We start from the raw sequence: 24,907 nt of genomic DNA, 5'->3' as shown, positions 1-24,907 counted from the left end.
GGATGAGAACATCGCTGATCCGCTTACTAAACCCCTTCCAATGCCTAAGCATGAGAAGCATACTAGTGCAACTGGATTGAAGCGAATGATGTAATTAGAAGTTGTTATTTGTTTTTGAGAAAAATAAATTACATATGTAATACTTTCTTTTGCAGAATTATGTTTAATCAGAAATTATCATTTCTCTTATTTAATTGTGGTTTCAATATTAAATAAAATGTCCAAAATAATTATGAATTGATGGGCTCACTAGGTTAATGACCTTTTGAATAAAACCCCACAGGTGAAAAAAATTCATATATTATTAAGTTCCTAGTTCGGAATCATTAAAGTGGACATAAATGATTTCTTAAACTGGAATAGCATGTTAAGATTGATTGGATAGCGCAGTTTCATGGGCTATAGGAGCGTAGTGATGCTCGGTCAATCACATGGATATGCATGAATGATGCATGATCGAACTATAGACCAACTTTGAAGTTCAAGTATAGAGCTTCCGGATATATTAGTGGATTCCTTTGACATGAGTGGAACATTGGTCTCATTCAATGGATGATATAACTGTGGTACATTCAAACGTCTTCCCGTAACTGGAGATTATAAAGGGTGTTTCCTGGTTATTTTAGAAGTTGAGTGGGAGCTTTGGTTGCCACAAGATTGGATAGAGTCTTCCTATTTATTTAGGAGTGTGTCTTGTTTTGGCCTCTTGAAGAGGGAGAATTCAGAAAATGCATGGCCGTGCTCAAATGTGTTACATAGTAACCATTTGTTTTGAAATTCTAACTCAGATTTCAAGAAATGATTTGTAGATTAATAATGATTACATAAGATGCAATCATATTATCAAATCGACACAAAATGACTTAAGGAATTTGAATATTGCGCACTTGTCTCAGACAAGTGGGAGATTGAAGGAATTGTGTCTTCGATAAGTGCAATTACTAGATATATCAATGATCACTATTATGGAGATAATAAGTTCATTCTATTGGGGCGTCATCCTCTGTTGCTAAACTATGAGAGATGATCTTTGGGCTAGTCAAATAGCCCAAAGCCCTTTAGAATGGATCCTATATTGGTCACACACAAGGGTAATGGGTTAAGCAAGTTAGAGGCCCATTAATGGGCCTCATGAGCAATTAATTAGTCATAAGTATGATTGGGCTAAGTGTAGTTTGAGTGGGATTAGGAATTGGGCTTGGATTTGGACTTGGACTATTATTTAGAGATATGATCTATAAATAAAAGTCATGCCTAGGGTTGATGATTAAGTCACAATTAACATACAGTGAATTGTGAATCTAAGCAACCAACATCCAAAAAGCCCTCACCCTCTCTCTCACACGCACGCCCCTCACTCTCCCCTCTCACCCACGGCCGGCCACCCCTAGTGGCCTACGTGGTGTTGCGCGGTGGTTCTTGGCTAGTTGATTGTTCGTTCATCTCCGTAGTAGGTCGATAGAAGGGTTCTTTCGCGACTAACTAGCATTAGTGGAGGTCTTAATCTGTGCCCGTGGACCAAGTAGAGGAATCACGTTTGAGGTTCTTTATCTCCCCTATTGTTCTTGCTCGATCACCGTGGAGTCACGCTTCAAAGGTATAATTCTTACTTCTTTATGTGTTATGCATGAGATCCTTGGTTTGGTGCTATGTGAATATGATTCATGTTATTTCCGCATTTAGTACCTATAATCTCCTACAGTTTTGTTTATGAACATCTTGTTTTTTCTAATATGATCATTATATATATACTATCTAGATGTTTGCTTTTAAAGGATGTGATTTATATTAATTCTCAATCAGAGAAAAGAAAAGGTTTATTTCTTTCTTAATAAAATCAAAATATATTATATTGTATATCACCAAAGATTAGATATTAAAATATATAATACAATTCCATACGTATACTCAAATAAAATAAACTTCCTTCTCGATTCAAATTCGGAGAATTCAAGCACGTATTATTGTTTCATATTGCTTAGTAACTCCACGCCTTCTTGATTTTCTTAGTTCTGCCGCCTTTCTTTTTTCCTTGCTATGGTGTGGTTTAACTCATTATATCCACTGTTTATTGTTTAACTAATAGACAAAAACATATAAGTTACTATATTATTAGACTTGAGCAAGAATAAGTATTAGAATGAATCAATTTTCGTATAAATATGAACATGCATAAGTATAACGTACAATTGACTTGATTGATGTGGAAATGAACATCTATCAATATAATGAACATATATATATTAATATATAAATTAATTGAACATATATTAGTGTGGAAATGACCATCTAGTGATATGGAAATGAACAATTGTTAATACATAAATGAACATATTTACGTAATTCAACATGGAAATGAACATATTTATGTAATTTAACATGGACATGAACAACTATTAATATATAAATGAACATATTTACGTAATTAACATGGAAATGAACATTATTAATATATAATTGAACATTTATTAGTGAGAAAATGACCTGAAAGGTAATGATCGAAGAACATGAAATATATACATGAATAAACTCTTGAAGTTATCAATATTTGATTTACCATACATCTACATAAGAAATGACATATATTGAAATTCAAAATTGAAATGAACATGAAATATTTGAAGATTAAAATATGAATTATTTATCAAAATTCAAAAAATCATATATTAATATGTGAAATTGTGAATGATTGTATACTTTTATGTGATTGAACATCCATTAAAATAATAATGAACATTCATCAATATAATTTTCCACTCCAAATTATTAAAAGGGATAAACATTATTACATAAATGACTATGTACTAATATATTAATGAACATGTATATTAATCATTTATTAAAATGTGAATGGTTGCATGCTAATATATAAATGAACATCTAATAAAATGGAAATGAACATGCATAAAAAAAAATTAAAAAAAAAATACTACCAATAGCCTGAAATTGTTTCCTTTGCTCTGCAAAAAAATTTAAGAATATACTGATTTAATTTACTAGTTTTTTAATAAAAATTACTAAAACTATAATATAATAATTACGTTGATAAACATTTTTTCATGGTTGATATTTCGATTATCATCCCAAAATATATAGCAACAAAAAAATTAGTAAAATCTAGGGCTTTAACTTTTTTTTTCGTTCCAAATTCAAATAAAATAACTTACTCTTTTGAATTTCGCCTTGTGTTGTTGAATAACATAGTGATTGAACAATTTTTGCGATAATCTTGTAAAAAATTTTACATTTAAAACTTTTGATAAGAGAGGAAATGGCAAAGGAATGGGTGTAGAGAGAGAAAAATTAGAGAGATGAGTGAGGAGAGAGAAAATGATTGTTGTTGATTTTTCTTATAGGTTAGAGGTTAGTGGGGGTGGGAGTTAGATCAAATGACGTTGTTTTGTACGAGGTACATTAGGGTGTAGGATTCACCTATTAGTATTTTGGCCATAACTTCCTCATTATTCATTGGAATTGGGCTTATAATATATCGTTGGAAAGCTCTTTTCGAGTCTCATCCAACTACATAATTATTGGACCCTTATCATGGACCAAACTAAATTGTACTGGCTATTTTCATAAATAGAGTACACAAAGAAATATTTTCAAAAATAGAAAGAAAGGATATTTTAGTAAAAACAACCGCATCATTAGACTTTTAACACTTTCACTTCATTCGATAATCAATGACATGAAAGATATTCGTCACTGGGTTTGGTTTTGGGGAGACACATTTGGGTGTCTACAGGATGTAATTGCAAACAATTAATGACTAATACTTAAATTACCTGGTTTGAATTGTAATTAATTAGATTGTAGAAGGGCAAATTTTGTTTATAGGGGTTCTAATAGGGTTCTGGGTAAGCAATTATAGAGGAGGGAGAATGAAATTTGGGGAAATGAAAGGAAAAGAGGAAAAAGGAGTGAAATCGTGAAAAAAAATTGAAGGGGGTGCTTTTTTAAGGGGGGTGCTTTTTTAAGGTCATGTACGAGGCACGTGCTGGTCAACGCCGGATTTGTCCAGTCAACTCTGACTTTTCGGTATGTGTTCCCAGTCACAAATAAATTTCTAAATTTGTACCCTCTTACAACTTTTGTTTTAAAAGGTCCTTTTAAACCAAACTTCCTATAGAATATTTTTCTAACGATTTTATATTGTTGGATTTGTTGTTAAATTGCTTCCAATATTAATGTTTATCCTATTATATTTATTGATCACCATATTGCATGTTTAAAGGGAATATGTAATTGAAAATCACGCTTAATAAGATAATTTAATTTGGACGACCGGATTAGGTTCCTTTAATCTTGTTATTAAATCAAAGTGATCACAATATTTTAGAATTATGTGTTGCATTAATATTCAACCAATTTAGCATAATAATAGTTTAGAGCGAATTAAATATTTTGTTTGTATGCCATTGAGATCACAGGAACGCTTTTCACAATAAGAATCGAGCAGAGGCCAATACGGGCGAAAGTGACTCCATGACTCACTTCGTAGCATCATCCCCGATCCTCCTTTCGTGGTTCCGAACCATATGGAGTTAGTAATCTCATGGATTATGAATGGGGTGTAACCTTCACGGGTCAATCGTTGTTGCCTTCGTTGTCCCTTTTCGTGGTTGTCTTATAATGATTCGTGAACGGTTTACAAGTTCCTTAAAAACTTGTTGGTGGCTCCCTACTTTCCTTGTCCCTAATCGTATATGTCAATTCCCACTTCTTATAAGTGCCAAGCATATTCACCACATGCTTTACGTAGGCGCACTTCAAACGACGCCTACAATATGTTACACAGATTTCATATTTTCATCTTGATTTTCATTGAAAACAAAAAACACCAAAAACATACAAAAAAAAAAAAAAAAAAAAACATAAGACATTTTGTTTCAAATAACATTAGCAGCCCGTCTTGTGTGCGATGACCACCTGTAAAAGAACAAAATAATCCCTTTAATACTTACCGAATAACCCCTATAACAATGACGGAGTAACCCTTGTACTCCTTCCGTTTATAAATACTTGCTTCATTTCTTCATACGTGGAGTTTTAGAATAAATTGGCATAAAATAATAAAATATGAGGTTGTGGGGTAGGTAAAAGAATAAGAGTTGAGAGAATTGGAGGAGAGAGCATATGAAATAAATAAAATATAATTTATGTTGGATCCACTAATTTAGATAAATGAATTAAATATTGTAAAAGTTTTCCAATTATGGAAATGAAGCAAGTATTTAAAAATGGTCGGCAATGAAAAGTGGAACAAATATTTAAAAATGAAGGGACCCATGTATTACTGACCAAGTAATTAACCCTTACTAACCAATTGGTTGTTGGTGTAGTGGTGATTGGAACTACATTTGGTAGGGTGGACCCGTGTTCGATTTCGAAGCATTTTAAATGGAGGAAATTTATGTACCTATTGGTACATAACAGGGGCATAATGGTAATTTAGTACAACAAAAAGGTGATGGGACCACATATTATCACTTTAATTTTTCAGGTTTTAATTGTACCACTATAGTCATATTAATACCATTAAAACTACTATTATACCATTACACTCCAATAGCATAATTTCACAACCTAGTGGTACATATAATTAGCTTCAAAAGTATACCATTATAACAATCTTTAGTGTAAGTTTAACTATTTACACTACTAGGTTATAATCCACGTGCAATGCACAATTTGTTAAATATTTTTGATAATAACTTTACAAAATATAAAGTATATATAAAAGATATTATGAAATATATTTTATTTGGGTATATATGGAATATGATTGTCAAATTGGAAAGAAAATACATAAGTTATAAATAGTTTACTTAAACATTTTGCAAAAAAAAAAAAAAAAAGAGAGAAAGAGAGAGAGGTGAAAAAGGCGGGAAAATTTTTCATAACATAATGACAAGTGTCATGGAAGGATTTGCTTTTAGTATAGGTTAATAGATTGTTGTAATAGCAATGAGCCAATCCAATGATACATTTCACGTCTTAGTGGTACTAATGTTAATTTTTTTAAATATTTACGAATTGTCATGTTTTGTACCAACAAATACATAATACTAGATGAAACCCGTGCGATCCACGGTTTATATGAATTTTTTAAAACACTCTTTTTTTTATAATTTTTTATTTATACGCTAAAAGTTGTTATACATTTAGATAAAATTACTAATATCAAAAGACAATACAAACTTTGAGCGGTCCGCCCAAAATAATACAGACTTTGAGCGGTCCGCCCAAAATAAGTCGATCTTCTGATTATTTTTAAATGATACAAACTTTATGCAGTATTCGCTTTAAACAAGTCATAACCGGTTGGTGACTTAGAGTAACAGGTACATGAGACACATGTCGTAATTTTATTAGTTTGACAATTTAATTTAAATGTATTTTTATTTAATTAATGTTATAATTTTTAAAAGATATAAAATTATTATTATTATTATTATTATTATTATTATTATTATTATTATTATTATTATTATATAATAAAAAAAGAAAACCAATCCCCTCCCCTACAACAACTTTCCCCGGCCCTCCGACGACCTCGCGTCTACGCCCCAGCCCCAGCCCCCTCCCAGCGCCAACGACACCAGCCCCCTCCCCCTAGCCGGCGACACCAGCCAAAACCTAAGCGGCTATGAACCACCACGAAACACCCATGAATCCCCTCCCCTAAAACAAACAAAAACCAACGAATCCCCCATCAAAACCCTTAACCGCCTCTTCCCTACCCCCAAAAACCTAGCGGCTAGGGTTTTCGACGGACGGGGAAGGAGCGTTTGGGGGTTTCGGTGGTGAGGGGAGCAAGTTTGTGGGTTTTTCGTGGGAAGGGAGAGAGATTTCGGTGATGGTAGTTTGGGGCGAAGGAATGGGGTTTAGGTGATGGTGGTTCGAGGGAGGGGGAGGGCAGCGACCAGCGACCAGGTGGGGTAACTAGGCTGGCGCCGTCGGGGTTGGGGAGGGGAATTGTTGGTGGAGCCGCCGATGGAGGAGGAAGGGTGGCTGGTGGTAAGAGAGGGATGTGTGTTTTTTTTTAATTATTTTATCTGTTAATTAACTATAATTGAAAATCTTTACTTAGGAGTTAATTAAATTCTTAAACGAATTAAAAAAAAACAAAAAGTTAACCGGTTATATAGGTTGTGGGTAAAATACACCGTTTAAAGCGGATTCTCCCTAAATTTTGTATTATTCAGAAATAATTTAAAGTTTGACTTGTTTTTAGCAGATCACTCAAAGTTTATATTATTTTTGACAATTTTTCCAAGATAATATTTTATAATTTATTTATTTAAACTTAAAAATCTTATTCACCAATTTTGTTCACGTGGCATTTAAATTATTTAATTCAAAAATAAAAGAATAATCTCTTTTTTGATTGGCTACAAGTAAAATTTATAATCCTACATGGCGCGCTGAGAAAATTAAATCCTACGTGGCTCCCTAAAAACTCGGGAAAAAACTCCCCTTTATATATATATACTAGATGAAGCCCGTGCGATGCACAGTTTTTTTGTTTTTATTTTAATTTTATTTTATTTTTATTTTATTTTACTTTTTTTTGTATTTATGAGCTAAAATTTGTTATATATTTAGATAAAATTCCTAATATTAAAAGATAATATTTAATATATAATTAATTTAAATTTAAAAATCTCATTCGTCAATTTTGCTTATGTGGCATTTGAATTATTTAATTCTAAAAGAAATTAATAATCTCTTATTTAATTGGCTACTACTAAGATTTATAATCCTACATGGCGCACTGAGAAAATTGGATCCTACATGGCTCTCTAAAAACTCGGGAAAAAACTCCCCTTTAAATATATATATATATTAGATTGGATTCCTCCAATTCTACTTCATCATTCAATCTCCCAACAACAATTGGGAGGAGACTGGAACTTAATCACCCATAATTGATCCCGCATTCGAATTAGCCTACAGGGTAAACCGGTGAAACTAAAAAAACAAAGTAACCCAAGATCGCTTTGTGGAGGAAGTACTAATGTAGTGTTATTATACATTTGCAAATGCATAACAAATACTAAAATATTAAAAGCCACATGGAAAAGAGAGAAAGGAAGAAAGAAAAGATGTGTGTGACCACTTCTAATAGTAGCACTGAAAGTTTATATAATACCATTAGTTATTTAGTGATACTATATATACACCTGAATTCATATATAGTATCACTGAAATATTCAACGGTACTTTTTGATCACCCAATGATAATATTGATCACTCAATGGTACTATTCTAAAATCAAAATATACATTACTAGTTTTGTGCCCGTGCGATGCCTGGATCGTTTATTAAATTTTAAGATAAATTTTTAATCTATATGTCAAATTTTAAAACATATCATTGATACAAAATTAGTTAATATTGGTGAAACCCTATCCGAAATGACTCGTGACCTGACTCGATTGACAGGTCTACATACATTAATAAAATTATATTAGATTGCGAAGTATATTATTTTAATTGATTAGAATATATTATAAATAATGGATATGGTACATTTGAACTAATTCCTTCGCTCCAAAAAAATATTATGATACAAAAAATAAATTTATATGATAATTTATGAGATTTATAATCTAATTATTTTTTGAATAAAATTATAATCCAATTTGTACATATGAAATATTGGTAATTTATCGAAAATAAAACTCTAAATTAACAATTTTATCCTTAAATTCTATCCAAATTTGATTGAAAATAGAATTATAAACTAACTTTTTTTTCCTACAAATTGAATTCTATATAACTCTATCCTACGTGACGCGACATTTGGCGGAAAGTTAGAACGCCCGATGTCGCTGTCTCATCACTTGGCAATGTGTAATTACACTCTTACCTCTTGTTATGTAATTATGCTTGCATAATGGGACTGCCTTTAAACAAGCTCCACTTTATGAAACATTAGACAATATGATTTGACAACATATTGCCGACCAATTACATGTCACATAGCGATTTGCGCGTACTAGGCAGAAAGTTATGTGCAACAGCCAACAGGGACACCTGCCAAGCTCACCTCAAATACCTTTATACTTAGTGTAAAATAAAAAAAATACACCTACAATTCTCATGTTTCATGAGTTTGCAAAATTCCCTATCAATCATCATTCACCTCCATTATCTAACGCTTACAGTTGTTCTCTGCACTTGCTGATTTTTCTCTCTCTCTCCTAAATTTATCGTTTTCAATTTCACTTTCTGTCAATGATGCTAAGAACTGAACTTTGTGTTCGTAATAATTACCCAATTTTAGGGTTTGGTCCTTCTTCATCTTCGGATCAATCAAATTTATCAACTAGCTCATTGTCGTTTCCTAATTCTTGTCGATTTTCTTTGCAATTTTTAGCCCTTTCAAACCCTAGAAAATTCCATAAATCCGCTTTTGTGAAATGTAAAAGTCACTCTCATGGTGGATTTTATCCCGAATCACATCACCATCAACCTGATGATGAGTATCTAGAAGCTTCCCTATTGATTTCAGGTATATAATTTCCAATTTATTTCACTTTTTTCATGTTTTTTGTATTGATTTTAGTTGAGCAATCTATGTATTCTATGTAAATTGGGGGAAATCACTTAATATTATAGTGAATTGGGTTTTATAATTAAATTTAGTAACTTTAAGGTTAATGTATTTTTCTGGGGTTGGTTAATTTTAGATGTTAATGGTCAGGCAAAATGAGAATCTCACATAGATCACCTATTGAAAAAGTTGCTAAACCTAGAAAACTTGTCAGATATTGACGCTCATGTATGGTAATATTTGTTACAAAGAGGAATTTCGCACAGTGACAACTTACATTGATTGAAACAATTACTGTACAGTTCTCCGTCCTCCCAGAAATCTTTGGCGACATTGTCGTCCGAACCCCTTATAACTCAGGGCTTTGGTATGCTATACTAAGTTGCCCTATATAAGGCATTTCCCCTTGATGCTCTTACTTCTTAGCACTTGTTTATAGAATGTGAATTTTTTTGGAATATTCAGGTAGTAGATGCGGCTATAATTTATTGGGTGTTAATTCGAAGCACTTGGGGACATAATGTGAATGTTAAAAATTATTCCCCCCAAGTGTAGGCAGGAAATTTTAAATATTTGAAGTGATGGAGTATATTACTAGATGGGATGATTCAAAGTATTGAGCTGTGCGCATCCTTGTTGAAATCGATACTAAGAGGAAACTCATATCGAAAAGCTCAGAAAAGAAACTATTTTTAATCAGTGCAAGGGCTTGTCAGGAACCTTTTGGAATGATAACATATATAGGGAGAGATTGTTGCCTTTGTATATATAATCAAATTATGTTAAAAAAAAAAAAAAAAACAAAAAGAGAGAGAGAAGGAAAGGGAGGTATTTTTAATAAATTTATAAGTGGTGTCAGAACATTACCCTTGACATTTTGTTCTTGTTGAAACATTTCACGACCCTTTCTCACCCTAAAAGCCCTGTCTTTGTTTAGCAACAAACTAAAAAGGAATGCAATCCTCAATTTACTTCTTGCAAGTCTTTGGATGAATCAGTAGGAGCTTCTGTATAACAAGATCAAGGTTCGTGCTAAAGCAAAATTTGAGTTTTCTCAGGAAGAAATCTCTTCTGATGCTTTAGACTTGTTTATACTTGGTAGTCTAATGAACTTATGTAGTCAATTGTGTTAATATGTGCGGATAATCTATTTTTTGATGGACTTTGTAAGACTAATAACTAAGATGATCAGCAAACTGATGAAAAGTCTGCACAATTCCAATTATCATTCAAAATTGTAATGGCATGCTTTATTTCTCTACAAATACTTTCACCTAGGGCTTTTGATTTTAATGTCTGTAAGCATTTCTCAAACTGAATGGATACATTGTACACATAAACTATGGAAATGGATATGTGATATCATATTTGCAGGATTGTTTTTTTCTGGCAGTCTTATAATCCTACTTGGTTTGCAGAGACTGTGAAGCATTACCATTTGCGAAAGCAAGGATTTCTAGAGGTCAAAAGGGTTTCTCGACAATCTGCTCCTTTCCCTACTCAAGTGAAAGATCGTAAAAACAATATCAACTCCATTGGATTAAACATTCTTCGTAGTTTTCGGCATCCTACTATTTTTCTTAAAATATCTTGTCAAGGGGATTTTTTGCTTCCCATTGTTGTAGGTAAGGAGTCTGACATCCCTCAGTGTTGCTGTTTAGCTGATAAAAATTTTCATCATACAATCGTTTGGTTACAATACATGATTTACATTAACTTAATGCAGGAGAGTTTGCTGTTGAGAAACTTATTGATTCCTTAAATGAGGATGATCATGGGGTAATTTCATATCTGAAGTGGATTTTTTTTTTCAAATCCTTTTCTCCTTCGGAAGAATGATTTGGAGATTATTTGATTCTGCTATTCAATATTTTCTTCCTTGATTTATCTGCAGGATTACTCAAATCAATTCCAAATTTTGAGAAATTTCGTGGTTGGACTTGAAAATGAGGTACATTGTTAACTTTATTACCTTCGACATCCCAAGCTCTTCAATCAGCAGCCACTTTTATACTTTACAACACCCCCCCCCCCCCCCTCTCTCTCTCTTTCGTTATTAATAATATAAATAAGGATACCTTATAGGATTTGTCTCCATTTTGGATATGATTAAAAGGGTCACCATCACTCAATGAAAAGTTTACCAGCATCAATGGACTAAGTCTACTATCTTAGTAAACTGTAATTCATTTACACTTTGTTTGGATAGGAAGAAATGGAAGGAAAAGAAGAGAAGAGAAATGGAGGGGGACAAAATCTCTTGTTTGGGTAAAAGATTGGGGGAAGGAAGGGGAAGGTGAGGGAGGGATCCATTTTCCCTCTCTCTTTAATAACCATAATCTCTCCAAAATTGGAGAGATTTGGAGGGAAATGGAGCTCACCTTCCCCTCCCTTTCTTTTCCCTTCCCTTCCTCCATTTTCCCTCCCCTTCTTTTCCTTCCTTCTTTGCTATCCAAACAAAGCGTTATTGTCTATTGTCAAGTAGCAGTTCTTGCAATACATTTTGCTACTATCATTAGGATAATGCTGCATAAGCTTTAACTGCTCCACGTTGCCATAGGCAGGAACCTTCTTTAGTGAATGGGTATGCTGTTATCTTCTGGTGTGCTAGAATTTTAGAGGTTCCCTTCTTCAGTATATTACTCCGTATGTATTAGTGATTTTCAGAGTTCCTACTTCTTGGACTAAATAATAGTTACTTAGACCAAGGAATTGTGACCAACTACGTAGTATGTAATCATAAAGGCGTAGGCCTCGAGTACATTTTTGTTTATATTGAATCTTGTTTCATCACTGTGTTTCCCTTTGATCGATCTGAATTGATCTCATTTAAAACTGTTATCAGTCCGGACATTTAAGAGGTTTTTTGGATTTGTGATGATGGACTCTGATTGCCATGTCTTAAAGTCAGTCCGGACATTTAAGAGCTTAGTCATTCTTGCTATTATAGTTTTCTCCAAATATCCTTTAGAAATTCAGTCATGGTACATTTATCCTCCTTTGTAGTCCAACTGGATGTGTTGAATAGTTTATTACTATAGTTGATGTCCATCCATCACATTAATTATTGTTTAAAAGATACTTAGGTGTTTTAAGAGACTTTCAGTGTTCTTTAGCTTCTATTGTTTTCTGTCTTAGTATGTGCTGTCCTTGTTGTCATTTTAGAACAAACCAAAGTAATGTTTATAGTCACCGAAATTGGGAGCAAATTGGATTCCCACTTTTATGCCTTTGAGATCTGAATCTATTGAAATATTAATATGTACCCCCTCATAGATATTTCAGTTTTATGTCTGTCTTCAGTGTACATAAGTGCCCCTTTTTGTATTATCTTCCATTCTGCTGATAATGGGGTTCTTCTTTTGTTAAATTTTCCTTGTTTTCCTTGTAGAAGGCTTTAGTATTTCAATATGGCTGGAATTGATGTTTGTTGTTGAGTGAGTCATCTCTTATTGTATTCTTCCATCTCAAATGTTAGGTGAGGATGGTGAAAATTACCAAAAGGACAGTCGACACATACTTTTCCAGAGTATATTTTGGCAAAGTAAGTTTTTTGTTTTTATAAATTTGGTTTTCCAGCTTAGGCACAATTAGTGTTACTGTTTGTGTTATCTAAGGATATTCTGGCTCATGGCAGGTTGGAGAGAGGGAAAGTTTTAGTGTCGATGCACGACCATCAGATGCTATCAACTTAGCCCAAAGATGTAAGGTACATATTTTACATTCTTTATCAGCGTTGATTGAGATTTTATTTATTTTTTTATTTTTTTTAATGCTACAATCTTCTTATAAATAATTAGTCATTGACCTGGGTAATTGAGGAGACCTTTATGTGTTCTTGAATTGGGTGCTCTTCATTATTTATGAATCAGAATCCAGGATTCTTCTATTGGATGTTGATTCATTTATGCTTTATAGTAGTTTATATTGTAGTTTCCCTTGACTTTTATGTTTATTAAAACTGCTGTCTCTGGTACTGCTCCAACTATTGTTTTGATAAAATTATGTTGCACAGGCCCCAATATACATAGATAAGCAAATTGTTCTCATGGATGCTATCAGGATTAGCTATGGGACCGGAAGAATTCGTGATAAGAAACCTATCTATGATGTTTTATTGGACAGGTATTAACCTGGTTGTTCAAAAAGCTTCTTGATTCAGTGATCCTGATAGGTTATGTTTTTATCATTAGCATATTTATTATAAAACTTCTGTAACCAATAATTAACTTAATTAATGCAGCCCCATGGACGGTCCAGATCCGTTGGCTGAGGAATTTAATCTTGTGCTGAATATGAAGTTAGCAGCGCAAGAAGAAAGGTACAATGACGCAGGTATGCAGTAGGTTAACAATGTAACAACCATATCTCACTTAGCTAATATTGCTATCGACTTTCAATATTTTATTTTGTCTGAATTATGATGTGCAGCAATGTGGAGGGACAAACTTTTAAAGCATTGTAATTCCGGAATTCATACATCGCAGCCAAAAAATTGGCACGAGTTGCCGATCCCAGATTTGCCTTGATTGATACATTAAAGGAGAAACTGACCAGCAAAAAATATATTCGGTTATGGTGCAATCAACAGATAACAGGCATCACATCCTAGAATAATTGTGATGTTGGTGTGCTAACAGGAAACAGCATGCTTAGGATTTGTACAGGTTATTTTTATGATTAGTTTTCTTATTTAGCTGTAAATAATTTTTAACTGTATAGTTCACAAGTAAGCCTATAGGTCGTTTGAAACTCTTATATCGTGTTTTCTTATAAGAATCAATTTTACAGGTGGTGTGCCGACTGTGAATGGAAATTGTATTCCAGTCTAGTGAATGGTTTGCAAAAAGTAGGAGTTTATTGATGAATCTATAATGGCTAGCCTACGAATTGAAATATACAACATAGCTTATGCAGTGGCACAATGATCATTTCCTCACCTTGAGCAACTCAGTATGCTTGCAATACTACGAACTAATATACAAGTATACAACATTAAAAACAATCGCTCACGACTAGAACCAACTTTGAAGTTTGTCAGACCATTTTATTTTCTTCATTGCTAAGCCAAGATGAGTAATATGTCAATTGGCTTTTTACATTAAACGAAATAAGAAACAGAAGGCAAATGCCATGGACATTATGACTAAATTCTTAGCTCAAGGCTTACAGAAAGATACCTGAAATGTACAACTTGATAATATATACATACGGATTACAATTTTCAGATGTGCACTAACAACTACTCATCATATTTTTAGCTATTACTATTAACAGCTTCTGCTACATTTCTGTTGGGAGCTCACTCTGAGTCCAAGCAGAATAACCACCAGCGATGTCAATGATACCTGTATAACCCTGTAATTTAAGAGTGAAATTTCATTAGGCCGCGACAATCTCTCAACAATCCCCTTCAATATTTTTTCAATGCGATAGTGATTTCGGAAACAAGATCTACATTTACTTTATTATTACTAACAACTTTTAACCAACTTATATCATGAATATGAAAGAGACCGGATATCATCTAGTTGGTGAATTAAGAGTGTGAAGTTGTGAACTAATTGATTAATAACATGTATTGGAGTGCAAGAAAACAGTTCGTGTCTTTCTTAATAGAAGAATTTATTCATAAATATCCTAAGCAATCTTCCCATGTTGGATTAAGCAACCCAAACATGTTTACCATATTACGTACTAAGTTGGATTAAGGCAATGAGCAACCCAAAATTATCCTTAAGAGATAATTAATAGTACCCATATTTATTTATATTGAAGGAAAATAGTCCCCAAAAATAGTTTATGACTAAAGACATGTAACCAACTCGATTCATGAACACGAAAATGACTACATAGGGTTGTCGTGAACTATACGTCTAGCTAATTTCCTAACTTCACAATATTAATGGTGATTGCAAGAAAATGTGCAGCTTAATTAAGGAAGATGATTCATCAATATGGACTATATCGAAAGTAATATTCTATACTTACAGCAGATTGAAGATCATTTGCAGCCATAAGAGATCTCTTTCCACTTTGACAGCCCTGTTTATACATAAACAAAGTGACATTGTTAACTAGGAAAACAAGAAATGGACAGGAATATAACTATACTTCATGGTTTACAATGTATTGTGTAACAAAAGGTTTAAATTTATGGATCAAACATACAACAAGGACTTCATCATCATTGCTGAATTGTGATTTCACTTGTTCAAGAAAATTGGGGTTCTTCGTCATCCCTGCATCAATTGGAATGATAGAGTAGTTATTATTGAAAAGTTGGCTTAAACCAAGTTTTCTCATTAAATAAACTACTTGCTAACCACTGAATTTATTAAATATAGTGATAGAGTATAAAACATATTCCTGGGCCTCAACCATCAGCTTAAACTTTTGGTTGAGTTGGTCCTCTAACATGGTACCAGAACCAGCGTGACATAAAGGTTACGGGTTCGAATCTCATCCAACCCCCACTTTCAAGTGGAATATTAAGCGCAGGGTATAAGGAGGGCCCATGCTGCATCCACACTTCTAACCCAACGGGCTCTTATGTGGGGGCGTGATAGAGTATAAAACATATTCTGGGTTGAGTTGGTCCTCTAACATATAGATGCATAACAAGTAATGTTAACATATGACTTTAGTAATCCGTAAGCCAAGTGAATCAAACCTGAACCAATTCGTAACATGTAAGGGATGTTCACAGCCCCGGGTACACGCCCAGCACTGAACTCTTCCGAAGTCCTGCAAATTTTATCCCCAAATTACTTTTGATGATAGCCAAAGGGTTTAGAAATAAAAATTAAATCTGTTAAATAGTAGACTAATACTAAGTACAGTATGTATTTCGACGAAAAGGTAGACTTTACCGGACGTCCAAGTAGCTGTGGCCAGCTAGAAGAAGCTCATGAGCGACACGAACTGGTACAGATGTTGGAGATGCAGTAACCTCCACATTGCTAGTTGTTCCAGCTCTCCTTGAACTACGTAATTAACCATCGGTTTATCAATTAATTGCATTCTAAATAGAAATTAAATTAATTTTTGGGATTAAATCAATTCGTTAAATGAGATGAAGATTGAAGACTCCCTTTTGAGCAAAATCAAATAAATTCAAAAATGAGCTATAAATTAAGGCAAACGCTAACGAACGCACCGGGGGCGTTCAATAAGCTAGCTATAAGTAGAAAGATTAAATTAAAAATTAACATTAGTTACACTGATCGACGGGTGATTTTGTCATGCTTTCCCAAATTAATACAGTCCCACTTTAAGTAATATTTTAATTGCTTATCCAACGCCTCAGGAGCGTTCATTAGCAAGATCCGTAAATTAATGCCTTCATTATGTGGATGTCAATTAATTAACTGGTCTTGGACAATTCTTAAGATACTCTGTATTAGCTTGGACCAAAACTCTATGAGTATACACCACAAACAGTAAGTTTTGTGTGTGGCTAGTCATATGGTATGATCATATTTGTTTATATGAACAAGGGACATTCTTTATTTATAAAGGTAATCAATTAATTACATAAAGGTAACCCCTCGTTTTAGTAACCCTGTTTATTATTATTATTATTATTATTATTATTATTATTACTATTATTATTTTACTATTAAAAGAATAAGTGCACTCGTGTTAATAAAAGTAACATCATATTTCCATTGGAGTCTTGGAGATAATACCGAGATACTCTTTCTAACAATCTAACCCCATTTATTCATCAATGTAACCCATATAACACAATTAGTTGTGTTAAGTTAATTAAATGTGGAGTGGTCATCCCATGTGGCCGACCACGTATAAAAATTTATTAAACAGTAGCTATAAAATAATCAAGAACATGCTTAATAAGTGAATTACAAATAGAAGCAAGATTATAAATGATGAAAAACATATAATATACCTGTAACTGGAATAATTTCTGTAGGGGATGTTGAAACGGCACCGTATCGGGAGCAAAGAAGCCTTCTTAACAGATAAAGAAGGTGTAAATGACACACCATTGATGAGGTGGTCACTTAAATTGTGAGAACGTAGGATTGTTTGTTGAGTTATAGAGGAAGATGATGAAATTGATGCTGCCATTTCTTTCTAATTTTCAAGTTTGTTTTATTCTTGTCAAGTAAATAAAAATAGATAGGAAAAATGGGGTATTTAAGAGCTTAGAACAGAATAATTACGTTGGAATTAAAATAAAATGGGGAATAATTGATTTGTAAGAGATGAGCAGAAAAATAAAAATGAATCAGTGCCACGCAATGTCTGAAGTGGGGTTTTGGATATTTGTAGTTTAGGATAAACTTCGGTTTTATATAAAAACATTGAAAAATAATAAGGAAATTTGACATGAACGATGTTACGTATGTGAATGTAAGAGTGCGTGTTAAAGATAAAACGTAGGAGGAGGTTCCACATCACCCTTGCATTGTTTTGCGTTTATATGAATCATTGAATCAATCCCTCTGTCCCTTTGTAGGCCTACCTTAAGCATCTGTCACCTCATTCACCAAACAATCTTTTTTTGGTTTGATTCAATTAGAGGTACCTGGCCGAGACCGATGCAAAAATATCCGATTCAAATTCTAACTCGTATTAACATACTCCCTCCGATTTTGTAAGTGCCACATAGTGACATATTACGCATGACGATGTTAAACTTTGAGCATTTATATCTTTTATTATCATTAACTATAAAGTATGACAATTGAATATTAATAATCTACTGAGACGATTCTAACAAGTAGCCACAAGACTATATTTTTTCTTATGTATAATTCACAAAATACCCCAAATGAATTGTACTTTCCTTACTTTGTCTTGTTTCCGATGTAACTCTAATCAACTAGTCCTATTTTGATGTCAGAGGTGTTTCACTTTTATTTATTTCTATTTTTTATTTGAGTTCAATCAAAATAATAACATCTACCCCTAATATTGTATTGTCATTTTTCCATTTACATCACATACATAAGAGCTCGTTCATTTATGTTCGGAAGAAATCACGTGTTATACCATTCCGCTAAACATATATCTATATTATAATTCAAGCCTAATTTTTTAAAAATGAGATTTTGACGAGACGATCTAAACAATCTTATTTTTTTGAACATGAAGAAATAAAGAAGCCATTGCAATCGCTGGAAATACTAGGCCTACTAAAGGCACAAAAATTGAGGGAAAGTTCATAACATTACACAAAGTATGTTTAATGAATAGTGCCAAAATCTCAAATGGGGCACTCAAAAAAAATGGAGGGAGTAATAATTTAACATGACTCAAGTTTAAAAATAAACCATCATCGAATTTGATCCGGACACCCGAATTGACACATCTGGCCTATTTACAAACTTTGTTTAGTTCATCTGATTGTATTTGAAATTACATCATTACTCCCTCCGTCTCAAAATACATGAGACGTTGCACTTTTCACTATTCATGCATTTGGCCATAATCGTTTACTAACATAATATAAAAACATACTTTATCATAAAATATGTTGTAAGATAAGTATTAACAAAGTTTCATAAAGTAATTTTTAAAATAATGCATTAAAATTTAATTACATAAAAATAAAGTTAAATCAGAGCATTGACATGTGTGTAATGTTGACTGTGTCATGTATTCTGCTATAGAGTGAGTAATTTTATAAGTGTCCTTAATATTAGTCAATGCAAATTGATCAGCAAGATTATTAATAAGTATAAACTAACAAGATTAATAACAAACCCTAGCACGTCACTAAATAATAAAGATCAAAGCTTTAAACCTAACATGGTACTAACATGCTATTAGAAAGAATAAAAGGCACCCTAAACATGATTCTAGAAAGCAATAAAAACATCCTAACATGATAATAGGAATTAAACAAATCTAAGCATGCTTTCTACATTGAAATAAAATAGGGAGTAAGCTAATTACTTACTTTGAAGCCTCGTACCTCTTTCTAATAACAAAATACACGAGTTAGTAAACTTCAATGAAATAATAAAGAATTAAATTAAATAATTGAAAAGAAAGAGTTAAAAAGTTTAGGCTGGATTTGGGACCAAACCCTCAGAAATTATCAACCTTTCACGTCTAGGCGAAGGCAACTTCGAACTTGCCTAGGTGTTTCAAGATCTTGTGAGATGCGGTATTGTGTTTGGTAAAAACTAGCTAGAAAGAGAGAGAGAATTGTAGATGTAAATTGGATGTAGATTGTTAATGAGAGTTGATGATTAAAAACGGAGGTCCAGGACCCTATTTATAGAAAAACAGTCCGAAAATCGATTAAAAACTAGCAGAATTTGAAAAGGAATAAAACTCCACGCTGTCGCCAGAAAACTAACTTGTCGCCAGGCGAAAAGCTTGTTGTTTAGCGACAGCTTGGATTTCAACACGCTTTCAACACGGAGTCCACTTGTCAATAAAATTGAGTTGTACATTCCGTACGAAGGCTAAAATCGTAATTTCAAATAAAACATTATTACATAATTATTCATCCTAATTCCACTAGGATATGAAAAGAACCTCCTAGAAGCTCCAGGAGACTATAATCAATCCTACTAGCTTTAGGAATAATAATAGGTCCTCCTCTAGATCATTGGGTCGTATGTAAATATCAAACCGGGCTCAGTTTAGTATTTTGGTCATAACTTCCTCATTATTCATCGGAATTGGGCTTATAATATATCGTTGGAAAGCTCTTTTCGAGCCCTATCCAAATACACTATTATTGGACCCTTATCCTGGAACAAACTAGACTGAATTGACTAATTTCATAAAACAGAGTTGCTTTTTTACAAAAAACCAGAAAGAAAGATTTTTAATAAAAACACTAACCGAAACACTAGACTTTTCACACTTTCACTTTATTCGATTATGGTTCGACGCGAAAGGTATTCATCACTGAGTTTGGTTTTGGGGAGACACAAATGGGTGTCTACAACCATCAAAGGACATTCTCAGAGCAACTTGCTCCTTCTCTTTTGCAGACTATCAACCGCTTTGGGAAGGAAAACTTTCGGCTTCTCAAACCATGACATTATGTTAAAACGCGGGCTTGGGCCTCACTCGCAAACCAAGAGAGAGAGTCTACTGCACAATATCAAAGGAGGTTCCATCCCAAAACCGTATAACTATAGGAGGAGTAGCCCCTTAGCCTTATTAAGTGATTAACTCTCTCTTGTTCAACTAATGTGGGACACTTACATGTGGTGATACTTGGGAGGTCTATTCTTAAAACTCTCCCTCACATGCAAGGTCCTTTTTTTATAAAAAAAAAAAAAAAAAATCTTTGTCTCATGTGATTTTTCAGACTAGAGCGCTTCTTCTTCACTCCCTCTCACATGTACCAACTCTTGGCCTAATGAACTTTAGCCAGAGGCCCGAGCTAGCGCGAGGTAGTCGACGGAATAGGGCCCCAAATTTTAGGGGCCACAAAATTTTGGATATAGGTTAATTAGTTTCATTAATGTACCAGAAAATTAAATTGGAGCAGTGGTTAAGAGGTTGGTGCTTTGTGTAAAAGGTCTTGGGTTCAAATCCTAATAACTTCATTTTTTTGGCATGATAGCTAGACATTCATTAAATGTGTGATACAATTATTGGAAACCAAAACTGCTCATTTATCTCCATTTATCTGCCTCAATTTTTGTATACTCCCTCCGTTTTTAAATACTTGTTCCACTTTCCTTTTTCGGCCATTTTTAAATACTTGCTCCATTTCCTTTTTTGGAAAGCTTTAACAATATTTAATTCAATTCTCACACTTGGTGGACGCAACATAATACTCTCTCTCCTTCTATTTTTCCATTACTTTTGCTTTTTACAATTTTTTATTATCTCAACTACCCCACTATCTCCTTATTTTATTACTTTCTCCAATTTCTCCTAAAACTCCGCGCAAGGAGAAATGGAGCAAGTATTTAAAAACGGAGGGAGTACTTCATTAACATCAAACTAATTTCCAAAATTTTTTTAATCTCCCCAAAAAAAAAATTCATCTACCATTGTCATTGTTATCTGATTTATCTCCCAAATTCTTTATCTCCCAAAATTGATTTCATTCCTATTAATTCATTTTCAACACTTAATCTTTAATTTTTACTCGTATAATGTAACAAAATTTTTTTTTAATAAAAATTTGTTATTTAATTCACGTACTCTCCCATTATATTTTAATAACAATGTTGAAATTCATGCTTAACAACACATTTTATAACTTTACTTATGAAATTATGTTATACGGAGTAATAAAAATTTTACGGAGTTAAAACTAAAAAATCACAAAAGAACGGAGAAAGTATTAATCGAGGGCCTCATTTTGAGAATTGCACAAGGCCCTATTGTTGTGGCGACATTGTAGCCCCGACACTGACTTTAGCCATTTAAGGTCCCAGATCGTGGGTCTAACTCTGATACCATGTTAAACGCGGGTCTAAGCCGCACCCGCAAACCAAGAGAGAGAGAGAGTTCACTTCACAAGATCAAAGGAGGTTCCATCCCAAAACCATATGACAATAGGAGGAGTAGCCCCTTAGCCTTATAATAAAGTGATTAACTCTCTCTTCTTCAATCAATGTGGGACACTTACATGGGGTGATACTTGGAAGGTCTATTCTTCAACACTCCCCCTCACATGTAAGGTCCCTTTTATCTTTTTGTCTCATGTAAGCCTTGAACATAGTTAATGCAACGGAATCATTCCCAGAAATAATAAGATCAACAACATAAACTAAGACATTAATCTGAACATTGCCTTTAGTGTATATGAAAAGAGAATAATCAGAGTAAAATTGAATAAAACCATACCCTTTCAGCGTCGTAGTGAGTTTTGCAAACCAACACTTTGGAGCCTATTTCAACCCATACAAAGACTTTCTCAAATGGCACACCAAGCTCGGCTCCGAGCTCTCAAAACCTGGAGGTAATTTCATGTATACCTCCTCTTTTAGATCACCATGAAGAAAAGCATTATTAACATCAATCTGCTGAAGCTCCTAGTTTTTAGAAATTGCTATAGCAAGAAAAGCACGAACAGTAGTCATTTTTGCGACCGGAGCAAAGGTCTCACCATAATCAATGCCTTCTTGTTGATGATTACCAAAGACAACCAAACGAGACTTCAGACGTTCAATATGGCTATTGAACACAAGAAAACCTCACGGCCACGATCGATTGAGGGTGATAAAAGTGATGTTTCATCATCTCCGGTCATTGTATTAAAAAAAAACAAAAAACAAAAAACAAAAACAAAAAAAAAAACACAAGAAATTTAACCTGCTCTTGATACTATGTTAAACGCGAGCCTGGGCCGTACCCGCAAACCAAGAGAGAGAGTCTACTTCACAAATCAAAGGATGTTCCATCCCAAAACCATATGGCTATAGGAGGAGTAGCCCGTTAGCCTTATAAAGTGATTAACTCTCTATTCTTCAACCAATGTGGGACACTTACATGTGGTGATATTTGGGAGGTCTATTCTTCAACATATTAAAATTAGATTATTCCCAAAATGTTCCTTACGTTAAAAAGTTTTTTAATCAGAAATTGGGTGGCAACGTGTGTGGAGATAGGCAACATAAGGCCATGATGAACACTACGCGCCCTCGCCAACTTGATGAAACATGAACATGAACATGCACTTGAAAAAATCATACTACATAGAATTGATTCATTGGGATCTAGTATCTCGCATTGGAGCATTTTGAACATGCACATGAACATTGGGGCATTTTGAACATGCACATGAACATTGGAACTTTCTGTTCAAAATGCTTCCCTTGATGAAATAAATGCCCTCTACTAGTCACTCACCATGATTTGGAGCAATTGGCACCCAACAGGGCAACAGGAAGTTTCTCGGCCCAAACAATATTACAATAAAGCCTAGGTCCATTCTTTTCGGCCCAAACACAAACTACCATTTGATAGTTACATTAAGCTTGGGCTCATTCCAATATAGGCCATTTCCACCAACCTTTAAATACCACCTTAATTACTAAATCTTTCAAACTCATCAAATAATCATGTCATTTTCCTTCCCAAAAAATTAAAAACAGAACACCAAACATCCCACCACGTCCTTCTAACAAACAAACCCATAACTAACATAAACATGCAACACACTAACAACATTGGCTCCCTCAAACATAATTCCATACTTTCTCCTTCATCATTTAAACATAACCCCATTTCTTCCTTACTTTCCTAAACTAATCTTAATTAGTGTTCATCTTATCATCTTTTGCCACCCCTAAACTTTTTTTTTAATAATGAACATAAAAAAGCTAAAAGTTCCCAAAAAAATGAGGGTAACAAGTATGTCCTCAAACAAATTTAGGGGTATGAAGGTGAGTAGAAGCATCAAGAGCATCAAAAAACTTGACATTAAGAAGAGGTTCCCTAGTCTTAGGAAACGAAAAACTGTTGGTGGCGCAGGTGGTGCAGGCGCTGTTGGAGGGGCTAGTGGTGGTGCTGGTAGGGTGGGAATTCGTCGTAGTAGTAGTAAGTGGATTTCCTCAGTAAGGAAGAAGATATTAAGGCCTAAATTCCCTGGTCACAAAGGACGAAACAAGAATATTATTATCATTCATAATAACACAAGTATTACTGGGAATGAAGATGATAATAGGACTAGTTGTGCTACGGTGGTCAAGGAGATTAGCTCCGTGAAAGAGGAGGATGTCACCTCCATTGACTCGGCTGCTCCACCGGCTCATGATCAAGCGAGTAAGGAGGAGGAGACGACGACAACAGAGGAGCAGGAAGAGGAGAGTAGAGATGGTTCGGAGATCATGAAGTTAAGGGAAGAGATGGCTGCTGTCCACATTCAATCTCTTTTCAGGGGTCATTTGGTAATACTATTACATTCAATTCAACCATTTTCCTAATTTAATAATCTCATGATAAATGTTTGGATACTTTTTCTTTAAGTTTTCTTGTTATATTTTGTCTTTTATTTAACCTATCTAATTGTTAGGCTTAACATTCAATCATTGGTTCAATCACGATAACAATCATTAGGTATTGGGTGATAAGTCAATTAAAAATATATCAGACTCACTAATTCAAGTGTCATAAATGCACTTTTGGTTTGCATTTCCTCTTTCTAAATTCTAACCTATTGATTTTATAACACTATTTCATCAAAATCTTCCATGAAAGTTGTTATTAATGAAACAATTAACGTATTTGATTCATCCACTTTTGGTGTGGCTTACATGCACACAGGCAAGGAGAGCAATTAGAGCATTGAAAAGCCTTGTCAAGCTACAAGCTGTGGTTCGCGGGGTGTGTGTCAGAAGACAGGCTCGTATTGCACTGCATTGTATGAACACTATGGTTCGTCTG

At 33.8% G+C, this 24,907-nt stretch overlaps 2 protein-coding genes across 2 annotated transcripts; one reads left to right on the top strand and one right to left on the bottom strand.

Moving 5' to 3' along the window:
• Positions 1-9,064: 9,064 nt before the first annotated feature.
• LOC145601196 (bifunctional nuclease 2-like) lies at positions 9,065-14,424 on the top strand. The gene is made up of 9 exons (XM_081657153.1): positions 9,065-9,523; positions 10,984-11,190; positions 11,292-11,344; positions 11,460-11,516; positions 13,044-13,109; positions 13,203-13,274; positions 13,581-13,690; positions 13,809-13,900; positions 13,997-14,424. Exons 1-9 carry the CDS (start codon positions 9,247-9,249, stop codon positions 14,092-14,094), a joined length of 1,032 nt encoding a protein of 343 aa, XP_081513279.1. The 5' UTR covers positions 9,065-9,246; the 3' UTR covers positions 14,095-14,424.
• Positions 14,425-14,581: 157 nt separating this feature from the next.
• On the bottom strand, positions 14,582-17,795 carry LOC145601197 (thiosulfate sulfurtransferase 16, chloroplastic-like). Its single transcript, XM_081657154.1, has 6 exons — positions 17,478-17,795; positions 16,438-16,551; positions 16,239-16,312; positions 15,737-15,807; positions 15,557-15,610; positions 14,582-14,923 (listed from the first exon to the last, which is right to left on the bottom strand). The coding sequence occupies exons 1-6, from the start codon at positions 17,657-17,659 to the stop codon at positions 14,849-14,851; spliced, it is 570 nt and encodes a 189-aa protein (XP_081513280.1). The 5' UTR covers positions 17,660-17,795; the 3' UTR covers positions 14,582-14,848.
• Positions 17,796-24,907: the final 7,112 nt, after the last annotated feature.

The sequence above is a fragment of the Chenopodium album genome, chromosome 21 (assembly GCF_948465745.1).
Source record: "Chenopodium album chromosome 21, dcCheAlbu1.1, whole genome shotgun sequence".
In the NCBI taxonomy this organism is placed as follows: Eukaryota; Viridiplantae; Streptophyta; class Magnoliopsida; order Caryophyllales; family Amaranthaceae; genus Chenopodium; species Chenopodium album.
The sequence above is the reverse complement of the archived record's forward strand: the minus strand, read 5'-3'. Positions and strand labels throughout refer to the sequence as shown.